Below are 27,626 nucleotides of genomic sequence, written 5' to 3'. Positions count from 1 at the left end.
AGGTTGGTCCGACACGACCTACCTTTTGTAAAACCATGTTGTATTTTATCCCAATTACCATTCACCTCTATGTCCTTAACTACTCTCTCTTTCAAAATTTGTTCTAAGACCTTGCATACAATTGAAGTCAAACTTTTCCAGATCACTTCCCCCCTCCCCATTTCTTAAATATAGGTACTATATTAACAATTTGCCAGTCATCTGAGAGTACAGATTCATTAAAAATCCTTGCTATTGGGCTTGCAATTTCATATGCCCATTCCTTTAATAGTCTTGGATAGAGATTTTCTGGAGTCCCTGATTTGGTTCCATTAAACTGCTTGAGTTTGGCTTCCACCTCAAATGTAATAATTTCTATTTCCACATCCTTGTTCCCATTAGCCACTGTCCAAGCACCTCATTATCCTTATTAAAAACTGAGGAAAAATATTTGGTTAGGTGTTGGGCTATGCCTAGATTATCTTTAATCTCCACCCGATCCTCGGGTTTAATAGTCCCAGTTCCTCTTTCCTTATTTTCTTTTTATTCATATGGCTATAAAACCTTTTACTATTGGTTTTAATTCCCTTCGCAAGGTCCAATTCCACTTGGCTTTTGGCAGTTTTCACTTTTTCCCTACGCAGTCTCACCTCCCAGAGGTGGCTTCCCTTGCTGATCCAACCCATCTTCCATTCCTTGTAGGCATTCTGCTTTCTCTTAATCACCTATCTTTGATGCTCGTTCATCCAGTTTGGTCTGCAACCCTTCCCTCTGATTTTTTTCCCCTTGCTTGGGATGCAGACTTTAGATACTTTAAGTTAAAGTTGCAGAAACTAATTCTAAGCCTCCTCCACATTCAGATCCTTGAGTTCATCAGTCCAGTCCACTTCCCTAATTCCCCTAATTTTATAAAGTTTTCCCTTTGAAATCAAGTTGCAGACCTATTTTTGTTGATCCTTCCATTGAGTTTAAACTGAATTAACTCAATCACTCGAACCAATGTTGTCCCCTACAACCAATTCTTCTATGAGGTCCTCACTACTTATCAACACAAACTCTAAAATGGCATCACCTCTTGTCGGTTTGGCAACTATTTGGTGAAGAAATCTCTCAGCGATCATAACTGAAAAAGTCTGGGCCCTACCATACTTAGTAGCACTTGTCCTCCCATCTATATCTGGGAAATTAAAGTCCCCCATAATCACACAATTCCCAGTAGTGCTTATTTCATTACAAATATTTTAAAGAGGTCTCTATCCATATCCAGATCAGATCCTGGGAGTCTATAGCAGACCCCAAGCACTCTCCCAGAGGAGCCTCTGTTACCTTTCCTCCCCAAAGTGATTCTGACCCAAACAGATTCAGTTTTATCCATTCCATCACTTCTAACTGCCTCATCATTGATATACAATGCTACTCCACCACCTTTACCTTTATTTCTGTCTTTCCTGAACAGCACATGCCCTTCAATACCCGTACTCCAGTCATGACAACTATTCCACCATATTTATGTTATCCCTATATCATCTGCTCTCACTTCTTGCACCAGTAGTTCTAGTTCCTGCATTTTGTTACCCACACCCCTCACATGGGTGTACACACATCTTAGCTATTTGTGCTTGGCTTTGCCCAGATTCCTCACCCGATTAAACAGAGTAATCCTGCTGCCCGTATCGCCTATCTGACTGTTACTGTCAGTGCTACTGGCACTGCCTTTCCTCTTGATCTCCATTCTCCTACCCTCTGTTCCTTTCTCCATTGCCGTGTCCCCTTTCACTTGATTTGCTTCCTGCTCAATATTAGATTCAGGCATGGAGATGAGAGGAGCATCTCCCAACAATCTCCCCTGAACTCCTAGTTTAATCAGTTGTGCCACCTTCCTCGAAGTCTATTTCCCTCCCTACTCAGGGGGAGTCCATCCCATGAGAACAGTCCCCTGCCCATGAATGCCTCCCAGTAGTCAAACATCCCAAAGCCCTCCCTATGGCACCACTGCCTGAGCCATCTGTTGATCTTCATCATCTTGTCTCGCCTTCGTTCTCCTCCCCCAGGGACAGGTAGAATCCCACTGAAGATCATCTCAGCCTCCATTTCTTTAAGCATCTTCCCCAGCCTGGCAGAGTCTCCCTTGAAGCATCGCAGCATCATTTGTTCCTGCATGAAGGACAATCAGTGGATTCTTTCCAGCTCCCATTAGGATCCTCTTCAGCCTCAGGTCCACATCCCATATCTTAGCTTCCCGGTCGTCGGCAGGTGGGATTGAACCCGGGGCCTCCGGAGCTTAGTGCATGGGCTTCTACTGCATGAGTGAAAAGCCAACTGGCTGTTAAAATGAGTCTGCTCTACAGCCTTAGCTATCTCTCTCTTTAAGTGGTCCCAGTGCCACTAGATGGGACAGAGCACCATGCCCAGAAGGTGTGTGGGTTACAAGCGCACCCTTCTGTTCTCCGCATCAGCTCTGGTGACAGGCCTGTCTGTTCTTCTTCGCAGGGAATCCACAATCACATGGACCTGCCTCTTCCTGGTGATGGTGCGATTCTCCAGCCTTCCACCTTCTGTTTTTTCTGACTGCAAGTCCTCTTGTCTTCTGTTCTCACTTGCAAACTTCTGAGAGTCATCCTCTGTCCTCCAGAGGCTCTGAAATCCATTGACTCTTCCCCTTGTCTTGCAGAACTAGCCACTCTTCCCTTCTGTTACTGCCTGCCTCTCCCCTTCATTTTCCAACTCAGCAAACCTGCCCCTCAGTCCTGGGCACTGCGAGAAAGTGTCACAAGGGGTGATAACCCAAATGCTAAATTCTGACCAGTTTTCACCACAACAGTTCCACCTCCAGCCTAGGTATTTCCATCCTTCCTGTTTCCATTCCCTGCCCCAATGGGGCTACTTGCATTAGCACAGTTATGCGCTGTGTAAGTGTTTGCTTCACTAGAGCCCAAGTTACTACACCAGGACCCGAACCAAAGCCCTCTCAAGCCTGTGGAAAGTCTTCACAGGCTGTAATTGCCTTTGGATAAGGCCCTGATACACATTCGCCATTTGCATGCAGAGATTTGTTTCTCGTGCAAATCTCCCATGTTTTGATACTAATCTATCAGATTTCAAGTAATGGAAGCGATAACGTGAAAGACGTTTTAACACACGGCTGAGCACAGCACTAGAGCATATGCTGCTGTCCTGGCTGGAGAATGCTCTAAGTGACATAAATGATCCTTCCCATTCCTAATTTGTAAGATCACTTGTTTAGGATCTACCAGAATTACGATATGTTTGTGGTGAAGGGGGTAGGTGTTAGAGCTAGCTGTTGCCTTAAAAACTAATTAAAATCTCTTTCCCTATAAGCAGATGGGTGGAATTAATGACTTGGAAGGGAAGATGAGGACACTGCCAGGTGCCATTGCAAAGCATTTCATCTGGGAAGCATCGTTATATAATGAATGTAATCTCCCCCCTAGTGCCTCGCTCACTAGTGCAGCCAATCAGCTTGCAGTAGCCCTCCTCTGAGTGTTTAATGCTATGGTTCAGTTCAGTTCATGTGCCCTTTCCACGTCCTTATTGCTAAGAAACAAACGTTTCCAAGCCTGTGGCCTAGACAACATGCGTGTCACCACCCCACTGTGTGGGAGACTTCTTGTTCCTGCCCAAAATTGCGAACTGCCAAGAGCTGAGGGCTACCTCTCAGACATTCACCTCTCCTGCATGCTGCTGTAGGGATAAGCACCTGTTCCACATGGTGTCTACAGCGCTACAATCATCTTGACCATTTAGCTTCAGGTCAGCTTTCGGTGGAACAGTTAGGACCCAAAACTAATCACAGGTACCATGGCAAACGCATTTCATTTGAGAAAACCAGTTACGGTTGCTAAGTGCGAACAGGGACAGAACCAAGCACTTGAGAGCAAGGACATGAATAGTTAAGCGCATCAGAAATCTTATACTCCCCGTATACTAAACCAAGACCTGATCCTTCACTCCTTTACACCAGTATCCCTCCACGAGAGCTCACTGTCGGGAAGTATTTTCTGATAGTCTGAATTGGTTTGTGGGGGGGTTTTGGTGAATTTCATTTCCTACATCCTTTCTGAAGGGATATTAATTTTTCGACATTCTGAACTCTTTAGCATGCATAGAGCACAGGGCCACTTTACAAATCTATGCTGATAAAGGGGTATACACCTTTATGCTTCAGCCTCCCGCTATCGGAGGTTAGGAAGGAACTGTCTCTTTGAGCAGGTTACTTCCTCGCTACCTACTGTAGAGTTTCTTGCACGTTCCTCTGAAGCAGGTGGTACTGGCTGTTGTCAGCGGTGGGACACTGGGCTAGACGGACCACACTCTGATCCAGTCTGGCAATTCCTGTGTTCCTACGTTGCTAACTGGGTGGCCCCTTGGCACGTTCAGCATGTTCACAGATGTACTTGGAAATGCTGACTGATAGCACCACATTTTTAAAGGGGTCTCCATCGAGCCTCTAACTTTGCAGGGAGAGTCAGATGCCTCCAGACCTGACAGCACTTGGATGTCTAACGACTTGATCTGAAGGTACAATCAAGCAGACATCTAAGTGCTTTCATTTGCACCCACACTTTAAGTGCAGGTGCAAAGAATGAGGCTGGTTAACAATGTGGCCTGTAGGCTCTGCCAACTGAAACCCCAGGCGGGTGGGAGGGTTTCATTACCAGCCTGTACAGCACCTTGCTGTTCTGTATGCACCGCACGGCATAGGTCAGCTCCCTGAAGACGCTCCCTTCCAGCTTGGCTCGCCCTTGCGAGCAGACAAAGACCCCACCTTTCCCGTCCCTGAACAGGCACTTCCGAATGAGGCATCCTTGCAGAGAGCTGGCAAGAGACTGGGCCTCCTTGTCCCTCTGCAGCTCCTGCTGCAGAGTTTTGAGCTCCAGGTCCCTCTGCAGGGCGGTGAGCCCATTGGTTTGCGGCCTGCTGTGGATCACGTGGGCCAGCATGTGGCTCAGACCGTGGGCCCGATAGGACAGTTTGTACATCGACCGGTCATCTTCCTCATTCTCACTGCTCGTGCTCAGCTCACCATCACTAGAGTCTGTCTCCAGGGTCATGGCTTCCCCCTCCTTTGCTGTATAAAGTTTGCCATTAACTTCAGCCTCTCTCTCACCTGCTTTTTCAAGCACCAGCTGAGTCTTGGAAGCAGGAAGTAAATTATTTTGGTCCCCACCCACCACGATCTCACAGGTCCTTAAGTTCCTCGCTGGCGGACCGCCCCAGCCGCCCTGCTTCGACGCGTTGCAAAGCGCAGGGTCTGATGCCTGTAACAACACGCAGTGGGACTTGGCCAGTGTGGTTAGGTGTTTGCAGGCCCAGTTCCTCTCAGAGGAAGGGATGCCCTCTATGGTGACAGAGGCGTTTTCGCTGCCAGTGAACTCACAGTTTTCCAGGACCCCCAGGGCCACGCTGTGGAAATGGATGTTGGACTGATTGAAGGTGCAGAACTTCACCTGGCATGTCCCCGGGGCGTGGATCTGCAGCTGCCCATTCTCAAAGTTGCAGTTGTCGAACTGGACGTGGCCAGAGGTTGTCTGGAGAAGAATGATCATGAGACAAAATAAATACAAAAATAACTCACATTCCTGGGGATACCATTATGTCCCATTCCACTTCTCAAACCATTCCCCCTCCAAAACACACACATCTAGTGGCACAAGGAACTGGCATGTGTCATGGGTAACTGACACCCATTGGCTTCTGCACCAAGAGTCCATGCATTTAACTGCCCCAATCTCAATCAGTTACCTTTATGATGCTAGATAGCATGGCATGCTCCAGCTGCCACATCCCATCAACTAGGTGGCTCAACATGACCTGTTGTGACCATTGAACTGAGCAACATCCATCTACTATGAGCTGGTCCCTACCCTTGGCAGTTTTAGTTGTTGTCAGCCTTTTTTACACAAGTTGCTGGGCTCAGTACAGGCGTAAGCGGGTGAAATGTAATAGCCAGTGATATAGAGGAGGTTGGACTAGACATCCTAATGGCCTCTTCTTGCCTTAATATTTATGAATGTACCAGGAGCACATACAGCATCTGCTCTACATACTATCACACATGCTCCATCTGTTGTATGCCAGGTCCCAAGCATTCTGCAAGGAAGTTAAATGTTTCTCTCACACATCTATGGGTCACCGTTAGGCAGGGAGATTTGCCTTAGCACTGGAAACTTCATTCACTCTTCACTGTTGTCCATGTGAACGTGGCGCTGGATTGCTGACATCTGTCATGTCGTCAGCTGTCCCTTCCATGGCTCGGGAGGCTTTGTGACACAAACCAGCATAGCCTGTGTGCAGAAAGCCTTGGAGATCAGCCTCAGTAATCTTTATATACCTTGTGGTGAGAAAAGACAGGACTCTCCTACAGGAGGTGCTATAAAGCTCTCTGCTTATCCCCACAACAAGTATGAGACACGCAGTGTCAGTGTCCCCACCTTGCACTGACAACATACATGAGCCATGACCCACAGGGGTCTGGTACAGTGGTCCCCAAATAGTGGGAGAGATTTCGATAAGAAGATACAATCAGTGACTGGGAACAGGAGCTCCCAGGCCACAGGAATCATTTTGCACAACTCTCCAATTTTTATACCTGACCTTTTCTTCGTCAGCCACACATTGCACATTCCCAGGGTAAAGGAGCAGACTTTCAAATCAAAGCGCTAAGATAAACAAATGAAGAACATTGCAGTATTTTAGTGAGAGATCAGCTAGATCGTGCATTTAACACCTACATCTTTACCCCTCCTCTTTTTTTAAAGCTACTTAAAAGGGACACTGTCAAGTCAATTTCAGGCTAAACAAATTATTTTGTAAAAGCTTTTGCAAAATCTAAGCTCAATTCATGGCTCCATCTTCTTTTTAAAATAAAAACACCAATGGGAAATGGGCTTATTTGGAAGGAAACATTCTCCATTCACTGTCTGCAATCCAAATGCTGAAGCGTTGAGCTGATTATGATCCAGAAAGCAAAACTGACGATCAATGAAAGGGAAATGTATCTACTTTCATTGTGGAGGCTGAGAGAAATGTACAACGTCACTAAACAGCATGCAACAGTGAAGAGTAAATTAATCTGTGTTTCAATAATCTAAACAAACACAGAGCAGGAAATCTATTGTTTATTAAATACGATTTTTTTTTACCCTGACAGTTTTTCCTTTTAATACTTGTATAGCACTTTTCCTCTGAGCATTTTAAAAACAATTAAGTTAAATGAAGTAGATAATTAAATTATTTGTAAAAACAACAGAGTTCCACTACTCCTGTAAGGTAGGTTTCCATTTTACACACAGCTCAACTGAGGCAAAGCTCTAGAGGCAAGAGGTCAGATTTTCAAACTTTTACTCCCATAGCTGCGCCTCGAGTAGCCCGATTGGCTTCAGGGAGTACAAATATCTGGACCAGGCCTCAAGGTGACATGGGCAAGGTCAAACAGCTACCATGCCAAAAAGAGAATTCAGGAGTCCTGACTTCTCCAAGCCTTGGTAACACTACTAAAAAAGAGCATGAATGATATCATGTGTGTGCATCCTCCAGGAAGACATGTCATAGGGACCAGTCTGACCTGCATCTCACAGACCACAAATACCACCCAGCACCCGCACACTAAATCCAACAACCAGAATTAGATCAAAGTATTACAGCCATCAGGAGACTAAACTACTGTGAGCCATAGGCAGAGAACAGGAGGGACTGAGGTGCACCGGCGCTCAAAGTCCTGCAATGGCAGGGAACTGATTTACTGAGATTCACCCAGATGCCCCACACTCCAAGCTGCAAAGGAAGGCAAAAACCCTTCCAGGTCCTGACCCGGCGGGAAATTCCTTCCCAACCCCACATATGGCGACCAGTTAGACCCTGAGCATGAGAGCAAGAACCAGCCGGCCAAAGAAGAGAATGCTCAGTGCCGCCTCAGAGCATCGTCCCACCCCCACACCCCCCCATGTCCCATCTCCAGCCAGGGCCACCTCGAACGCCCTAACGACACCCATTGTGAGAGTTTCAGACCCACCTTGTATACAATGGGGGTGAACCAGGCTGGCATAAAGACCACGTTGCACAGGCGAGTGGTTGGGCAGTGCTGATCAATGCTGACCAGCAGGGCCACATCTCCTAGCTTCCCCTGCCCCACGATCTCCACTGGCACCTTGAGGATGATCTCGCTCTGCTCTTCGTATACCCCCGGCAGCAGCACGATCCGGTCGTAGACGTCGGCCGAGGCCAAGGCGGCTCGGAGGGTATCGAACTCGCAGCCCTGCCCAACGCGGAGGACATGGCGGTCCTTCTTCCTTCGGAACAAGTAGAAGCAGTTGGAGGACTCAAAGTCCTGGGCGTTTTTGGTCCAGGTTTTTGAGGCAACGTAGTGCTGTTTGAAGGCTTCCCGCCAGGACTGGGGCTCCACATCAGGCTGGTTGGGCCAGTTCGGGTGTCTGCATTCAATGCAGCCAAGGCACAGCTGGCGCCATCGGGTGTTATCCAAACTGAGGATCAGCTCGCACCAAGCTCGGCAAACGAGACTGCAGCGGCCAAGGTCGGGCAGACGCAAGTAGGATAAAATCAGGCGCCACAACTCCACCGGGAGACCACTGACCTCCATCGTCACCTAGCAACAGTGGGACACAGACAGGCGTTAGACCATCAAAGGCAGGCATTGGTTAGACCTGTGACAGTTCCTTCCTGTGGCCTCAGTCTCACTTCATTCCCTGTAGATGTCCACTGGGTTTGTTCTGCAACCACTAGCTCCACCCCCCCTCAAGGGCTGGCTGTGCTGCCTTTGCCCTTCTCCTGGCCCCTGCTGACCCAGAGAGAGGGGCCAGGACTGAAAAGTGAACCCAACCTGCCTGGATGGCTGTGCAGAGCACCAACAACTCACTCCCTGCAGAATCCAAGTCAAGGCTTCAATGCACATCAGGGGCCTCATTCAGCACGGCCCGGCGCCTCATGTGGGCAACTACACCAGTGCCAAGGCAGAGCCCGGTGCCACCCGACCAGAATGATGGCCTTTCATAGCCACTGGGCACTGATGTAAAAAACAACAACCATACCTAGCAGCCGATGGGCCCCTGGAGCGGGTGACCTGGAGACCAAGAACCAATCAGGTACGCCTGTTCTCTGGGCCAGACTCCGTGTTGCCCTGTGACCATCTACACCAGTGCAAAGGGACAGGTATAACAACCCAAACAGCACGGGCACAGGGTGTCTTCAGCAGATGGGTGTTTCGGGAGACAGACCGGGGGCTGCTGCAAATCCCCTACAGGCTGTGGGCAGGAGGAGGCACAAATTAGGACAGGCTATTTCAGAGGCTGAACCTGCCCTTATAGGTCTAAAGGAGGATCAGGGTGGTCATGGGTTGCATCCTCCTGATCCTCACGTTCTACCCATGCTGCCGGCTGCTCAGCTAGCCAAAGGACAAGGTTGAATTTTTTAAGTTGACTGGGTGTTTAGAACTGTGGGGCTTTGAAGACTGCTCCTCTAGGGCATAGTTTGGGTACTCAGCTGTCAGGCATGGGAAGACAGTAGATCTTCCCCTACAGAATATAGCTGCCTCTTCGTGAGCAGCAAGATCCTTACAGAGCTGGATATTTAGCCCTCCCAAGATTTAAAAAATAAATCCCTGCTACTCCGAGACCCATAGGGATTCTGGAAGCATGAAACACGCTTCCGTTATCCCTCTGTAGCAAGCTGACTTACTGGCTGGTTAAAAGAAAAGGAGTACTTGTGGCACTTTAGAGACTAACCAATTTATTTGTGCATAAGCTTTCGTGAGCTACAGCTCACTTCATCGGAAGCATACTGTGAAAAGTGTAGAAGATCTTTCTATACACACAAAGCATGAAAAAATACCTCCCCCCACCCCACTCTCCTGCTGGTAATAGCCCATCCAAAGTGATCACTCTCCTTACAATGTGTATGATAATTAAGTTGGGCCATTAGGCTTGAATAGAGACTGGGAGTGGCTAAGTCATTATGCAAGGTAACCTATTTCCCCTTGTTTTTTCCTACACCCCCTCCCCCCCCAGACGTTCTTGTTAAACCCTGGATTTGTGCTGGAAATGGCCCACCTTGATTATCATACACATTGTAAGGAGAGTGGTCACTTTAGATAAGCTATTACCAGCAGGAGAGTGGGTTTGTGGGGGGGGGGTGAGAAAACCTGGATTTGTGCTGGAAATGGCCCAACTTAATTATCATACACATTATAAGGAGAGTGATCACTTTGGATGGGCTATTACTAGCAGGAGAGTGGGGTGGGGGGAGGTATTTTTTCATGCTTTGTGTGTATAAAAAGATCTTCTACACTTTCCACAGTATGCATCCGATGAAGTGAGCTGTAGCTCACGAAAGCTTATGCTCAAATAAATTGGTTAGTCTCTAAGGTGCCACAAGTACTCCTTTTCTTTTTGCGAATACAGACTAACACGGCTGTCACTCTGAAACCTGGCTGGTTAAAGGCTCTGCTATTCAGCCCTGTGGCTTGACATCTCTTGAGATGTTGTGTGAGATGAGTGACTCTGTCCTGTCACATCCAGGCAGCTCTTAGAATCTCAGCACAAACAGGGCTGAATTTTAGGCTTGTAGTCTGTAACACTCATTAAATTCTTCAGATGCACCTTGGTCACTCTAGGATGCCCAGGGTGGTAAGCATTGCTTTTCATTTCTATCCTGCTGCTTCAGGACTCCCAGGAAAGGGGAGTGGGGGATAAAAAGGACTACCTGGCTCTATAGATCCTGCCAGCACAATAATCCCCTGTGCTGTAAAATAAATCAAACAGAGGAAGAGGTAGCATTGTACCTCACACTCAGAAATGAAAGGCATTTGGGTTTAGGGAAGCAGGAAAATCTCTGTGTGGAAGGCGCTGTCTGCAGAAGGTCACAGCAGACAACTGAAGGAAGGAGTGAAATCCAGGGCTTGACGAGAGTGTATTTACCAGGAGAACACTGAACCGTTTGCATGAAGTGCTGTGGCACTCTGCAAAGTGATGACGTAAAATGACACTATCTGGCTGAACAGAGCTTCTGGTGTGCACTGAGAGTCAGACCTACTGGCTCCAGTGACATAAATAAGCTTTTGCTGCTTTTTGAGTTCTGACGGTCCTAACGCAGCTATGGGTCTGTGAGCCAGATTCTAGTCCAGCTTGTGCATCATCCACAAAACGGATCACTCAGTTCTAATCAGTGAATCGGGTGCAGATGCAGTGGGGCTGCGCTGGTACCAGTAAGGCAGTGGTTCTCAAACTATTTACCACTGTGGGCCGCATATGCAGCTCTCTAAGTGTTATGTGGGCTGCATCCAAACAACACGTATACTATCTTTATAGCCCTGAGGAGGTCACATGGGCCACAGGTGTGTGCTCATTGGGCTGCAAGTGGCCCACGGGTCACAGTTGAGAACCACTACAGTAAGGGCTCCCTTTTAAAATAAGAGTGGGTACAGGCCTGACCAAGGGTAGCATCTGGCCTTTATCCAGTGCCTTTATTACTAGAGATGAAGTGCAAAGAGAAAAGGACCTAGCCTGACCTCAGAATATAATATGCTTGCAAGATGCTAACATCATGGACACAAAATAAACTGGGAACCTCACAAACAAACCCCAATCACGTGACACAGCAGAACTGTGCATTAAGGTGAACTTTCCAAGGCGTATGCCAGAGGTAGGCTTCCCAACAGGCAACTGTATTAAATGAGGAACTATGGTTTATGAGACGGATGTTCCCTTTTGGGGGCCTGATCCCCTAGCCACTCAAACTACAGCTTCAGGCCTTACCTTTGGGGAACCCATCATGACCTTTTGGATTTACTTGGAATCCACCCGAGCCAGGACAGTCATAGCGAGCTTCTTGACTCTGTACAGCTGGATACCCCTATGCCAAGCTCAGGAGAAGTGGGGCCAGCAATGGCTGATGAAGTTCTGGAGCTCTTGCCTCCGCTTCTCATTCTTCATTTGGGACACAGGTCTAACTAGGAGCGCTTGGAGATTCTCTGCAGCCTGATTTCATCGGCTCAGTATTTTTTTCAGGGGAGGGGCCGGGGAGGGAGTCAGTCCTTCAAACAATTGAAAACTGTGCTTCATATTTCAAAAAATGAGTTCTTCTTTCATTGGTTTGGATTCCATGATCTGAGAAAGGGAAATCCAGCTTCTGAGCTGAAACAGACTTTAATTAACATAAGAAGCCTGTAAAAGAGGCACTTCTAAATGATGGAACATTTGTATTCAGATCAATAGATGAGGGATTAGCCATGAAGAACCCTGGGGAACGTGATTTGGGATGCATTCTCAGCTGAGCTATGCTCACCGGTTCTCTGTTATGATAAAGAGGCAGCTATGTGAAGCAAACCCAGAGGATTACATTTCTTCCATAATGATGTGCCCAGTACATCTTGCACCATCCCATATTCACCTTTCCAGTGATTTCACTGGGGTTTGGATCATGCCCATAACACATACAGAAGTTTCTCTTTACTGCCCACAAATGTCACAAAGAAACAGAGACAGTAGTTAACTGTTGAAAACTTAGATCAGCGTTCAAGGATTAGTGGGTCCAGACATTATGTCAAATCTCTTGTGGAGACAGATTTAAGATAATTTCTCTCTGTTTTAGCTCATTGTTATATTTGTTAAATATTGTGCTCCTTCTCCCATGGGCCCAACCCTGCATTCCTCCAATGGGAGGGCTGGGTGCAAAAGGAACGTAAGACCTAGCTGGCTGGCTGAAATCTTAACTCCACTCAAGTCAGTGGCAAAACTCCCTTTGATTTCAACAGGACCAGGATTTCACCCTGGATTTCTACCTTAATTGCAAGCCACAATACATCTCTCTCCTACTGGAGACTTGCAAGTACAATCCTCACAACAATATTTTCATAATGCCATGCTATCCATAGCTCTCAACATACACAAATATTTATTCTCGGCAAGCATGAAAATGGCTAAAAATAAAGTGTCCTGTTAATATGAGCTCTGTGGCTGGAAATGTCATTTCTGGTGACCAGGAAATAAATCTATAATGAAAAATAGGGTCCTGAATCTTCCACCCAGGCTCTCCTTATTGCAGAGCAACCGTGTTGAATTAATGATGTATATTACAGAAGTGTCTAGAAACCCCAGCTGAGATCAAGCCCCCAGTGTACTAGGAGCTGCACAAACACAGTAAAAGACAGCACTTGCCCCCCAGAGAACTTACCACGTAAGCAGACAAGACAAGCAAAGGGTAGGCAAGGGAAGAAAGCAGAAGTGGTTTGCACAACGTCCAGGGGAAGGTCACTGACTGAGCGGGCACAGAACCCAGATGTCCTGAGGCCCAGTCCAGTGCTCAGTCTACCAGACCACACGCCTCAAACACAGTGTGGTGGTTCTGGTCAGTGGCTTTAAACACAACATCATATGGTTTCATATTTACTCTTTCCCAATGACCTACTCATTTGACTTTATCACCCCTTACCAGCTGAGTCATGAGCTCAACTTGTTACTTGAAAAATCAAGCTATGTTTCATAAAGTTTAAAGTCAGAAAGAACCACTAGCTCATTTTTCTGTGGATCACAAGATATCATATTGCATCCAGGTACCCCTATGTTGAGCCCAGTGACTTTAGTTAGACTAAAGTAATTGGCCACAGAATTTTTATGACTTGTGATGATATATGAATCAGAAAAAAAGTAAACTCAAGTTACTTCCCTATTACTAGGAATCTAGATTATTCAAAATAACATTTGGGAAATCTAATTTACTTTTTACCATTTATACTGGTTATTTATACGGCTGTCAAGAAATTGAAAATGTAGAAAACATCCAAAAATATTTAAATAAATGGTATTCTATTATTGTTTAACAGTGCGATTGTGATTAATTTTTTAAAATATATTGATTTCACTTAGAACACAAAATACAAAGTGTACTGTGCTCAGTTTATATTTATTTTTTATTACAAATACTTGTTTTCAATTCCCCCATTGCTAGTCATTTAGTGCAATCTCTTTATCATGAAAGTTGAATTTACAGATGTAGAATTATGTAAAAAAACCCTGCATTCAAAAATAAAACAATGTAAAACTTTAGAGCCTACAAGTCCACTCAGACCTACTTCAACCAATCACTCAAACAAGTTTGTTTACATTTGCAGGAGATAATGCTGCCCACTTCTTGTTTACAATGTCTCCTGAAAGTGAGAACAGGCGTTCTCATGGCACTGTTGTAGCTGGCATCACAAGATATTTACAAGCCAAATGCCCTAAAGATTCATATGTCCCTTCATGATTCAACAGCCATTTCAGAGGACATGCCTCCATGCTGATGACAGGTTCTGTTCAATTAACAATCCAAAGCAGTACGGACCAACGCATGTTAATTTTCATCATCTGAGTCAGATGCCACCAGCAGAAGGTTGATTTTCTTTTTTGGTGGTTCGGGTTCTGTAGTTTCCACATCAGAGTGTTGCTCTTTTAAGAGGTTTCAGAGTAATAGCCGTGTTACTCTGAATGATGCATCCGATGAAGTGAGCTGTAGCTCACGAAAGCTCATGCTCAAATAAATTGGTTAGTCACTAAGGTGCCACAAGTACTCCTTTTCTTTTTGCTCTTTTAAGACTTCTGAAAGCAAGCTCCACACCTCGTCCCTCTCAGACTTTGGAAGGCACTTCAGATTCTTAAACCTTGGGACAAGTGTCGTAGCTATCTTTAGAAATCTCACATTGGTTCCTTCTTTGCATTTTGTCAGATCTGCAGTGAAAGTGTTCTTAAAACAAATGTGCTGGGTCATCATCCGAGACTGCTATAACATGAAATATATGGCAGAATCTCCCCCAAAGAGTTCAGTCACAAATTTAAAGAATGCATTATTTTTTAATAAGTGTGATCAGCATGGAAGCATGTCCTCTGGAATGGTGGCCGAAGCATGAAGGGGCATATGAATGTTTAGCATATCTAGCACAGAAATGACTTGCAATGCCGGCTACAAAAGTCCCATGTGAACAGCTGCTCTCACTTTCAGACGACATTGTAAATAATAGGCAGGCAGCATTATGTCCTGTAAATGTAAACAAACTTGTTTGTCTTTGCAATTGGCTGAACAAGAAGTAGGACTGAGTGGACTTGTAGGCTTTAAAGTTTTACATTGTTTTGGTTTTGAGTGCAGTTATGTAACAAAAAAAAATCTACATTTGTAAGTTGCACTTTCACAATACAGAGATTGCACTGCAGGACTTGTATGAGATGAACTGAAAAATACTATTTCTTTTATCTTTTTTGAAGTGCAAATATTTGTAATAAAAATAATAATATAAAGAGAGCACTGTACACTTTCTATTCTGTGTTGTAATTGAAATCAATATATTTGAAAATGTAGAAAAACATCCAAAAATATTTAATAAATTTGACGTGGTATTCTATTGCTTAACAGTGCAATTAAAACTGCAATTAATATTGATTTTTTTTAATCACATGAGTTAACTGTGATTAATCGACAGCCCTAGTTATTTCCTATCCTAAATTTGATTATTGTCTTTGTTCAAGCTGAATAAATTTCACTTTTCTTTCTAGTCCGTTTCGTTTCCTGGTGCTAGGATAAGGTCACAAATTCTACTAGGGCAGGTATGGGCAAACTTTTTGGCCCGAGGGCCACATCTGAGTATGGAAATCGTATGGTGGGCCATGAATGCTCACAAAATTGAAGTTGGAGTGCAGGAGGGGTGAGGGCTCTGGCTGGGGGTGTGGGCTCTGGGGTTAGGCCAGAAATGAGGAGTTCAGGGTGTGGAAGGGGGTTCTGTGCTGGGACAGGGGTTTGGGGCATGGGAGGGGGTCAGGGGTGCAGGCTCCGGGTGGCGCTTACCACAAGCAGCTCTTGGAAGCAGTGTCATGTCTCCACTCCGGCTCCTATGTGGAGGTGCGGCCAGGCGGCTCGTCGCGCTACCCCATCTGCAGGCACCGCCCCTGGAGTTCCCATTAGCCACAGTTCCTGGCCAATGAGAGCTGCAGGGGTGGTGATTGGGATGGGGGCTGTGTACGGCGCCCCCTGATTATCCCTAAACATAGGAGCCAGCAGAGAGGGGGCATGCTGCTGTTTCCAGGAATCTCGACATATGCGAGCGGAGAGGCCTCTGACCCTTCTCCCCGGCTGGAGCGTGGGAGCAGAGCAAGCCCCAGACCCCGCTCCCCAGCGGGAACTCAGGGGCCGGATTCAACAGACTGGAGGGTCGGATGTGGCCCCCAGGCCATAGTTTGCCCACCTCTGTACTAGGGCATATTGCAAAACAAACACAAATTTGCATTGAAACCGCTTACAATTTGTATTAAAAAATGCTTAGAATCATGTTTTATTTTCTATTTCTTACACAAAATTGAAATTCTGGGTCTAAGTCATCTAATAAGCTTTAACATTACCAAAACTAATGATTACTTCTTTATATGCAGCAGGAGGTTCTGAAATCTATTCCCTGGGGTCATTCAGGAAGAAGTCTTTGGGGCCCTCGCTTACGACTGAAGGCTATGTGACCCTGGAAGTCTTACAGTCTTTTGTCTTCCATAGTCGTAATCATGGCCGTCACAATCAAATAGCTATCAGAAGTACAATAGTTAAGGGAGTAGCGTTCTACCCAGGGCTTTATATGGGAAATTTATTAGTCCTGGGCTCCCTGTTATTCAGCTACTATCCATTATAGTTACAGAGTAGTTTCCCATATCTCAGAGAATAAAGTAATAGTGGCAAAATCAGATACCCTACTTCTTTGTATTGTCCACCTTGTCTGTTTAGACTGGGGGATTATGGATGGAGTCCAGTAAGGATAAATTAATAATAAGTATTATTATTTACATAACAATAACAACAAAGATCACCTATAAGCACTTGTATAGCACTTTATATGTCCCAGTTATTGTACAAGCACGAGTTGATCCTCACACCCAGACCTGTGAAGTGTGCTAAAAATGATCTTCCACCTCCAACAGATTGGGGAAGTGAGGCAGGGAGCCCTGGTCAGTGAGTGGCAGAATCAGTATTTGAACCCAGAATTTCCTTACCAGCCCACGCAGTCCCCAAAATGTTTTAGAGTGATCAAAGAGTACATGGAGATCACTGCATATGCCAATCTGAAGCCCATAATATGCAGCTACTGCTGATTCAGGAAAGCACGTACACCTGGGCATAAGTCCATTTCCATTTAAGTGCGTGGTGTTAAAACAGGTACTTACACGCTTTCTTGAAAAGAGATACTTTCCTGAATCGGGGCCATGTTTTTTGAACTAAAGAGGGCACCACCAATTTATAATCAACTCAGTTTCAAAAATGAAGTTAAAAGTCATATTCACCCTGCCCTGAGTCCCTGGTCCATTTATGGGGGTTTACAGTAATTGGTCAATGTTTTCTATTTCCCTGATTGCTTTTGTGAAAGACTCACATCAACAGGGGACACTTACTACAGAGGGGAAAACAATGATGCTTATTGTACACAAAGCACTGTGGAAGCCACAGGGTAAACAAATTAAAAAACAAACCAACAGCAGACTTTCCCCCGCTTTGCTCTCTTTAAGCTACAGTCAGCTGAGCTGCTGCTTGTAGGCAAATAAATAAATACATAAATAAAAATAACAGTCAGACAGAATGTGATTTTTAAATTGATGGTGTCCTTGTAGCTAAATTAATCAAATCACCACAGATACACCGCAGGGCTAAATGCAGTAAAAAGGACCACCTTGTGCATCTCACCGCTGCTGGACGGTCCCTTCTGGCCTTAAGGTCTATGAGATGAATGGTACCGGGGGAAGGGTCTGTCTGGCAGCTTTAAAGCTCTGTTTCATTATAACAAATCCTCTTTTGCCTGTGAAATCTTCAATTAGACAACTCATTTTTTTCAGTGGATGCAGGTGTAAGGGGTTTGTAAAGGTCAAATTTACTTTTCACAGCTCTGTTAATTAGAGGTATTCATGGGATGAATCCACCGAAATGAGACAGAAGATAATACCAGCCCAGGTTTCTAAAAGATTTCACAGACATCGGTCATAGACATCCATCAGCAGCAGAAAATATGGCTTGAATAAACAGGAGCAGCACTGGGCAGCATACACCATCATCAGGGGACATGAGTGACTTTTAGAGGATCTGGACTTTGGGGTAAAAGGCATTAGACACCACACATGCATTCAGTCTCTTCCCACTACACAATGGGAGCCTCCCAGCTCTCACCAGAGAAATGCTTTTGACAACAGCACTAGCCTGGCTTCTCCTAATCACGATCAGACACAGTCCCAAGCTTCTGGGGTCACAATCTGCCCCCACATGCACAGGAGCAATTCTTCCAGAGGTCAGTGGGACTGTGCACACCTCCCTTTAGTGCTAGCCAAAAAGCCACAGATCTCCTTCACCCTGTACCCTATCCGATCTCTGCCACCGATCTCCTTCACCCTTCCTATCTGCTGACTGGCAGGGACGTCCGGAACCAGGGAGGAGTCCCAGAGATCTTCATTGTCCTCTGCTTCTCCCGCAGACTCCACCAGCCCAGGAGGACATTGAGCAGCCACTGGAACAGTCTCCTCATTCCCAAAGGAGGGAGATTCAGTGGGAGAAGCTCACATACTGATTGTCCCAAGAGGGACAGTCAGTGCAGCCCCAAGCCGGGATCCAGCATCATCACCACATCATGCAGGATCAGGGGCTCAAGGACTCCCCGTGCCAGGGGAAGGCAGAGCCATTGGGAGCTCCAGACAACAGACCTGCCACCCAGCACAACACTATCCTCCTCCTCAGGGCACACAGCTCCATTCTCAGCTGTTGCCAGCAGCTCAGGGGCCTCCAGAACCTTCGCCCTGTCAGAAACAGTCCCACGGAAACCTGTCCCATCAATCTGTTCTTCACCCCCATCTCTAGAACCTGCCTCTGTTTCCGCTGCAGGGAGGGAGCCCTCAGCCTCCAGGACTCTCCCCTGTCCAGGCACAGTGATGGGGTCACAGCAGAGGGTTTCTCGGGGGGGTAGGGAGGGCTGCTCCCTGGACAGCAACAGGCCACATAAGGTGACGGGGGATAGACTCTGACAGTGCAGATGCAGGTTCTGTCTCCTGCTGGTCCCTTGCTGTCCCGATTCCCATCTCACTATCCTGGGGTCCCCACATTCGTACCAGGGACCTCAGCCAGCAGCAAGTAGGCAGGAATCCCTCAAATAAGTACAGTCACCCCGCAGGAAACATTTCATGTTTTCCAAAGTAGCAAACACTGTATAACCAGCCCCATCTATGACACCAGGCGCAGGGATTACATAGAACCACATACACCTGGGGCTGGAACGACAACACGCCTCACAATGGATTCATCCTGACAGCAGGAACTGCCTTCCCCTAACAGGAGAGATCAGACAGTGGCGTCTCAATGTGGAAGGGGGCACTGGAAAAAAACAGCTTGAATGAGGAGTGCAGAGACAGGAGAAGGGCAAAAACAATAGGTACAAGTCTTTTAGGAGCCTGCCAACCCACCCGTTTACAAATGTACATCTCCAGGGGGAGCTGAGACAGATGAGGGCAGAGGAAAAATGGCTCATTTTTGCTGGGTGAGAGATCTGGGTTCAATTCCTGATCCACCATAGGCTTCCTTGTGCCTCAGTTCCCTATCTGTACAAGGGAAGCAATGACACTGCCCAGCCTCACAAGGTTATTGCAAGGATAAATGCATTAAAGTCTGTGAGCTGCTCAGATACCAGGGTGATGGGCCCAGATAAGTACCTGAGATCAGACATGCTTTATTAACTGGTCTGGGGAAGAAGACAGCTCCCTTGACCCCACCCCTGGTGCACTGTACCAGGTGGCTTTGCAGAGGAGGACAAAGCAGCCAGTTGGTGTCTGGAGTTTCACAGGTGGGGTGATTATATACAGGCTGCAGCACTGAGGGCTGTTCAATAGGGCAGCTGAATGGCAAGAAACCATTGAAAATGGTGGGAACAGGAAGGGAGACCAACACAAAGGCTCCCCATGGCAGCAGAGAGATCTTTCTGAACAGCAGCATTTCCTCAAGGGGTCAGGAACAGCTCACAACACAACTAGATCCACGAAGCTGTCTGAAATCTCCAACCTCCCTCGGCCGCTTCTCCCCACAGACCCACCTCCAACCTCCCTCAGCCACTTCTCCCCACCAACCTCCCTTGGCCACTTCTCCCCACCAACCAGCCTCCAACCTCCCTCGAAACTTCTCCCCACAGACCCACCTCCAACCTCCCTCAGCAACTTCTCCCCACAGACCCACCTCCAACCTCCCTCAGCCACTTCTCCTCACAGACCCGCCTCCAACCTCCCTCAGCCGCTGCTCCTCACAGACCTCCCTTGGCTGCTTCTCCCCACAGACCCGCCTCCAACCTCCCTGGACTACTTCTCCCCACCAACCTCCCTGGGCCACTTCTCCCCATGGACCCGCCTCCAACCTCCCTGGACTGCTTTTCCACACTGACCCCCCTCAGCGACTTCTGCCCACCGACCCACCTCCAACCTCCCTCAGCCACTTCTCCCCACCAACCAGCCTCCAACCTCCCTCAGCAACTTCTCCCCACAGACCCACCTCCAACCTCCCTCAGCCACTTCTCCCCACAGACCCGCCTCCAACCTCCCTCAGCCGCTGCTCCTCACAGACCCGCCTCCAACCTCCCTCAGCCGCTGCTCCTCACAGACCTCCCTTGGCTGCTTCTCCCCACAGACCCGCCTCCAACCTCCCTGGACTGCTTCTCCCCACCAACCTCCCTGGGCCACTTCTCCCCATGGACCCGCCTCCAACCTCCCTGGACTGCTTCTCCACACTGACCCCCCTCAGCGACTTCTGCCCACCGACCCACCTCCAACCTCCCTCAGCCACTTCTCCCCACCAACCAGCCTCCAACCTCCCTCGGTCGCTTCTCGCCACAGACCCGCCTCCAACCGCCCTGGGCCGCTTCTCCCCACAGACCTCCCTCAGCGACTTCTCCCCACCAACCCACCTCCAAGCTCCCTCAGCAACTTTTCCCCACGGACCCGCCTCCAACCTCCCTCAGCCACTTCTCCCCACCAACCTCCCTCGGCCACTTCTCCCCCCAACCGGCCTCCAACCTCCCTCAGCCGCTTCTCCCCACCGACCCGCCTCCAACCGCCCTGGGCCGCTTCTCCCCACAGACCTCCCTCAGCGACTTCTCCCCACCAACCCACCTCCAAGCTCCCTCAGCAACTTTTCCCCACGGACCCGCCTCCAACCTCCCTCAGCCACTTCTCCCCACCAACCTCCCTCAGCCACTTCTCCCCACCAACCGGCCTCCAACCTCCCTCGGTCGCTTCTCCCCACAGACCCGCCTCCAACCGCCCTGGGCCGCTTCTCCCCACAGACCTCCCTCAGCGACTTCTCCCCACCAACCCACCTCCAAGCTCCCTCAGCAACTTTTCCCCACGGATCCGCCTCCAACCTCCCTCAGCCACTTCTCCCCCGCAACCTCCCTCGGCCACTTCTCCCCCCCAACCGGCCTCCAACCTCCCGCGGCCGCTTCTCCCCACCGACCCACCTCCAACCTCCCGCGGCCGCTTCTCCCCACTGACCCCCCTCGGCCACTTCTCCCCACCGACCCGCCTCCAACCTCCCTCAGCCACTTCTCCCCACCAACCTCCTTCGGCCATTTCTCCCCACCAACCGGCCTCCAACCTCTCTCGGCCTCTTCTCTCCACCAACCTTCCTCGGTGACTTCTCCCCACGGACCCGCCTCCAACCTCCCTGGGCTGCTTCTCCCAACTGACCCCCCTCAGCCGCTTCTCCCCACGGATCCGCCTCCAGCCTCCCTCAGCAACTTCTCCCTACAGACCTGCCTTAGGGACAGTGCCTCAAAATCGCACTGTACCCAGGACTAAATGTGCCATTACTGCCCCAGGGTGGGACCAGAGGAATCCTGTTTCCGAAGCACAATGCCTTGGTGGGCAGGCAGCATACCCTCCCTCCTGACCCACCTGAAATAAAGTCATGAAGGTAGATCTTTGTATTCCCCTGCGGTAACATTCCAAAAAAGTACCTACTCCGGGTTTAGCGTAAGGAAATATATTAATCTGGTGTACACAATGCAGCCAATTATAACAAGTAATCCAGCAGTACAGAAAGCCACGTTGGATGCCCATGTTAGAAAGGTACCACCGCCTTTCCCTTTTGCTTGTATTCTTATGGGGTTTCATGCAGTTTTGATCAAAAGACTGGCAGATCTCCGAGATCCTGCATTGTTCCAGGTTCTGACTATTGAATGATTCCCTCTCCTCTCCATTCGGCCATGGATCATTCTGTTTTGAAACAACACCCTACTCTGAGGTCACCTCATGTCAAAACCCTACTGCACGCGAGGAAAGAAAACCAAAAGTCCCACCACTCATTTTAAGCCACCCTTCCAATCACAAAATAGGTTAGAGATGTAGCTCTGCATACTTGCAAGTAATTCTAGAGACCGATCCTACCTCCACTAACACACAATTCCCTTATTAAAAAATATTACCCCAGTAACTAGAGAAAGCACTGAAATCACTTTAAAAACCACATGTTCGACAACTGATTCCCCTACGGTAAGTAATTGATTTCAACAGATGTTCTATATATTAAATCAAAACAATATTTAAAGCAACAGTAGAGCTCTGGTGGCCAAATATCTGAATGAATGGTAGAAAAACTGCAGAATGCAGTGAAGAGTAAAATGTGATAGAAAATACAACTAACAAAAGAACAAAGGGGATACATTTACTATGTCTACTATAAAACTATTTCAAAACACAACACAACTATTTCAAAACACAACTTGTAAGTGAGCATTAAAAGAAACCGGTTTTCTTTTCCGTGCTGTGCCTTAAAATGGTTGTGAAGACACTCACTGATGGGTGCCTCGCGGTAGTAGAAGAGCACTGGCAGCCTCACAAGCCACACAGCACTAATATTACATACCTCCGGTCCTCTCACAAGTGTGTGTAAATCCCCTGGTTTTCGGAACACAAGTTTCAACAGAATTCGGTTTCCTTAAGGACCATTAGCACAAGTTACCTTAACTTGACCGTAAGTACAAGTTACAGGTGGTTTCCCCCTCCTTAAAGCAGCCTCCCCTCGAGGCTGCGTTCACACACACATTATTCCCCTTCCGACACAGAAATGGCAAGTTTTTGCTCCCAGCTGCCTTCCCAGCCGAGGGCGAGGGTCATTGAAACTGGCCTCACCGCAGCCTTCACCAGCCACCCCGCTGCTAGTGACCCAGCGGCACACCGCAACGCCGAGTGTGCCCCACGGGGGCACGGGCAGCGGATCGCCTGCAGCCCTGGCTGAGCACGGGGAGAAGAGCCAGGCTCCGAGCCAGGGCAGGGCTGCCCATCGCCCCCCATCACTGCACAATCAACCCCGCGCCTGTTCCCGCCCGCCAGGCGCCCCCCCGCCCCGGGAAACGCACCGGGCAAGTTTGCAGAGTTCGCCCCCCCCCCGGCACCTTAGATCCTGCCGGGGAGCCGCCACATCCCGGCTGCGGCCGCGCAGAAGCTGCGGTGGGCGACGCTCGCCCAGCAGAGCCGGGAGGAACAAGCGGGAGCCCCTCCCCCCCCCGCCCAGACCATAGAGAGCCGGGAGGAGAGAGAGCCTCTCCCGGGGTCGCGGCGCTGCGGCACCCGGCGCGTGGGCGGGGAACGCTGGGAGCCGGGCGGGAACAGGGCGGCGCGTGCATCTCCCGGGCGGTGGGAGCTCGGCGCGCGCCGGGTCCTGCGGCAGGTTCCCTGGCGCCCCGCGCAGGGCTGTGCAAGCTGAGAGCGGGGCGCTGGGGGAGCTACTGACCTCGCCCCCCCACCCGGCAGCTCGGGCCTATTCATCATCATCATAACGCCCAGCTCTCCTCCAGCGCTTTTCAAGGGCCCTGGCGGCCCTTTGCCCCTAAGGCTGTTCGCGTGGCTGCCGGCGAAGGGGATGTCTAGCCAGCATCGCGCAGCCAAGCGCCCAGCCCGGGCCCACAGCTGGGGCTTTAGAAACAGCGGTGTGGACGGGCTGGAACCCAAGTTCTGAAGCCACGGGAGGGGGGCTTGCACTAGGGTGGCCAGATAGCAAATGTGAAAAATCGGGACGGGAGGTGGAGGTGGGCCTCTAGAAAGGAAAAAGCCCCAAATATCGGGACTGTCCCTATAAAATTGGGACATCCGGCCACCCTAGGGCCTGTGGGTCGTGCCACAACTTCCAAGCACTGCGTGCGCAGCTATGTTTCTTGCGCTCCGTGAGCTCGGCTAGCCCCAGGCTGTCGGCCCAGGCTCACTCCAGCTTGCTGTGCAGCCCTGTCCGGAGCTCATGTATATGCTCCAGCTGATGCAGCTGTGCCGCTGTAGCATAGACACTTCCTACCTCCACTGAAGGGGGTTTTCTGTGTTGCTAAGCCCCATGTCTCTGACAGGTGGTAGCTAGGTCGATGGAAGAATTATTTAGTCGACCTAGCTGTGCCTGCACCGGGGCTTAGGTCAACCTAACTACGGCGCTCAGGGCACGACGTTATTCACAGCTTCAGCAACAAGGAGTCCGGTGGCACCTTAAAAACTAACAGATTTATTTGGGCATAAGGTTTCGTGGGTAAAAAACTACTTCTTCAGATGAGTGGCATTAGCTACATGGATCTAATTTTTAAGCGTAGAGCCACCTTAAGGGACCTACCTGCGAATTCTCCGGGAGCAAAGGGATCCTTGGATGGGGGTGAGTCAATGGGGCTCTGCCAGCTCTGTGCCCCACCTCACTGCCCCAAGCGTAGTGGGGTGTTGCAGAGGAAGACACGTAGCTAGAACATGCTGCACCCCACAGTGATTCTTTGATACATAGATTCCAAGGCCAGAAGGGACCATTGTGATCATTTGGTCTGACCTCCTGCATAGCACAGGCCAGGGAACTGCCCCAAAATAATTACTAGAGCAGAGCTTTTAGAAGAACAGCCCACCTTGATTTTAAAATTGCCAGTGATGAAGAATCCACCATGACCCTTGGTAAAATGTTCCAATGGTTTAATGACCCTCATTGTTACAAATGTATGCCTTATTTCCAGTCTCAGTTTGTCTCACTTCAGTTTCCAGCCATTGTATTGTGTTAATGTCTTTCTCAGCTAGACTGAAGGGCCCATTATTAAATATTTGTTTCCCATGTAGATACTTATAGACTGTGATCAAGTCACCCCTTCACCGTCTCTTTGTTAGATGAAATAGATTGAGCTCCTTGAATTTATCACTATAAAAGCAGGTTTTCTAATCCCATAATGCTTTGTTCTAGGTGAGCCTTCAGTGGGCCTGACTGTTATAAAAAGGCAGTCAGCTGCTAACTAGCTGAGCAGCGAACAGTGGAGAGGCTAACAGAGGGAGTTTGCCTGGGGAGAGCCCACTGAGGCTTTCATCTTGGAGGCTTCTCTGAGTAGTTACTACAACACCCGAGGAAGCTCTTAGAAGGAAGGTAATATGGTGGTGAGTGTTCAGCTGTTGTTACCTGCACAGGATGTGCCATGTTTGTCTTTCTTCCACAGGACAGAAGCGACTTTGTCTGTACAAAGTGCAAGCTGGTCTCCATATTGGAAGAGAAGGTTCAAGGTCTGGAGAAACAAGTATCGACCCTGCGTTGCATAAAAGAAACTGAAGATTTCCTGGACAGATGTCAGGATATGCTTCTACGAGCACAACGTTCTGAAGATTCAGAGCAGGCTGTGCAGCGGTACAGAAGGACGGTAAAGAAATTTGGCAGCATGTGACCTCCAGAAGAAGAAAGGGGACCGTCCATGTACCAGCAATGCAGATACAGGTAAGCATCCGTTTTCATGTTCTCTCCACAGGTACTAATGCGGAGAATGGACTAGATGATACATCTGAGGGAAGGGAGCAGAAGGAGACTCCGCCGATTGGAAGGCATGAGATGCGCTGTCTTAGGGAAGGGATTTCCATGACCACCACTTCCAAGAGAAGGAGGCGGGTGGTGGTGGTCGGGGACTCCTTCCTCAGGGGGACTGAGTCATCTATCTGCCGCCCCGACCGGGAAAACCGAGAAGTCTGCTGCTTGCCAGGAGCTAGGATTCATGATGTGACGGAGAGACTGCCGAGACTCATCAAGCCCTCGGATCGCTACCCCTTCCTACTTCTCCACATGGGCACCAATGATACTGCCAAGAATGACCTTGAGCAGATCACTGCGGACTACGTGGCTCTGGGAAGAAGGATAAAGGAGTTTGAGGCACAAGTGGTGTTCTCGTCCATCCTCTCTGTGGAAGGAAAATGTCCGGGTAGAGACCATTGAATCGTGGAAGTCAACGAATGGCTACACAGGTGGTGTCGGAGAGAAGGCTTTGGATCCTTTGACCATGGGATGGTGTTCCAAGAAGGAGGAGTGCTAGGCAGAGACTGGCTCCACCTAACAAAGAGAGGCAAGAACATCTTTGGAAGCAGGCTGGCTAACCTAGTGAGGAGGGCTTTAAACTAGGTTCACCAGGGGAAGGAGACCAAAGGCCTGAGGTAAGTGGGGAAGTGGGATACCGGGAGGAAACACAAGCAGGCGAGCGCGACGGGGAAGGGCTCCTGCCTCATACTGAGAAAGTGGGACGATCAGTGAGTTATCCTAAGTGCCTATACACAAATGCAAGAAGCCTGGGAAACAAGCAGGGAGAACTGGAAGTCCTGGCACAATCAAGGAATTATGATGTGATTGGAATAACAGAGACTTGGTGGGATAACTCACATGACTGGAGTACTGTCATGGATGGATATAAACTGTTCAGGAAGGACAGGCAGGGCAGAAAAGGGGGGGGGAGTTGCATTGTACGTAAGAGAGCAGTATGACTGTATGAAACTGCAGAAAAACCTGAGAGTCTCTGAATTAAGTTTAGAAGCGTGAACAACCAGGGTGATGTCGTGGTGGGAGTCTGCTATAGATCACCGGACCAGGGGGATGAGGTGGACGAGGCTTTCTTCCGGCAACTAACGGAAGTTACTAGATGGCAGGCCCTGATTCTCTTGGGAGACTTCAATCACCCTGATATCTGCTGGGAGAGCAATACAGCGGTGCACAGACAATCCAGGAAGTTTTTGGAAAGAGTAGGGGACAATTTCCTGGTGCAAATGCTGGAGGAACCAACTGGGGCAGAGCTCTTCTTGACCTGCTGCTCACAAACCAGGAAGAATTAGTAGGGGAAGCAAAAGTGGATGAGAACCTGGGAGGCAGTGACCATGAGATGGTCGAGTTCAGGATCCTGACACAAGGAAGAAAGGAGAGCAGCAGAATACGGACCCTGGGCTTCAGAAAAGCAGACTTTGACTCCCTCAGGGAACTGATTGGCAGGATCCCCTGGCAGAATAACATGAGGGGGAAAGGAATCCAGGAGAGCTGGCTGTATTTTAAAGGATCCTTATTGTGGTTACAGGGACAAACCATCCCAATGTGTAGAAAGAATAGTAAATATGGCAGGCGATCAGCTTGGCTTAACAGTGAAATTCTTGCTGATCTTAAACACAAAAAAGAAGCTTACAAGAAGTGGAAAATTGGACAAATGACCAGGGAGGAGTATAAAAATATTGCCCAGGCATGCCGGCGTGAAATCAGGAAGGCCAAATAACACTTGGAGTTGCAGCTAGCAAGAGATGTTAAGAGTAACAAGAAGGGTTTCTTCAGGTATGTTAGCAACAAGAAGAAAGTCAAGG

The 27,626-nt window shown here is 48.6% G+C and overlaps 1 protein-coding gene across 1 annotated transcript in view; it reads right to left on the bottom strand.

Annotated features, from left to right (window-relative positions):
• FBXO10 (F-box protein 10) overlaps positions 1 to 8,596 on the bottom strand; it is a 53,528-nt gene extending 44,932 nt beyond the window's left edge. Inside the window, exons 1-2 of the mRNA XM_077816510.1 lie at positions 8,012 to 8,596; positions 4,671 to 5,528 (exon numbers count right to left, since the gene is read on the bottom strand). Of these exons, the coding sequence (XP_077672636.1) occupies positions 4,671 to 5,528; positions 8,012 to 8,596 (1,443 nt within the window). The remainder of the gene's footprint in view (positions 1 to 4,670; positions 5,529 to 8,011) is intronic.
• Positions 8,597 to 27,626: the final 19,030 nt, after the last annotated feature.

Source organism: Eretmochelys imbricata, chromosome 5 (genome assembly GCF_965152235.1).
Source record: "Eretmochelys imbricata isolate rEreImb1 chromosome 5, rEreImb1.hap1, whole genome shotgun sequence".
Taxonomy (NCBI): Eukaryota; Metazoa; Chordata; order Testudines; family Cheloniidae; genus Eretmochelys; species Eretmochelys imbricata.
This window is presented reverse-complemented; position numbering and strand designations above follow the sequence as displayed.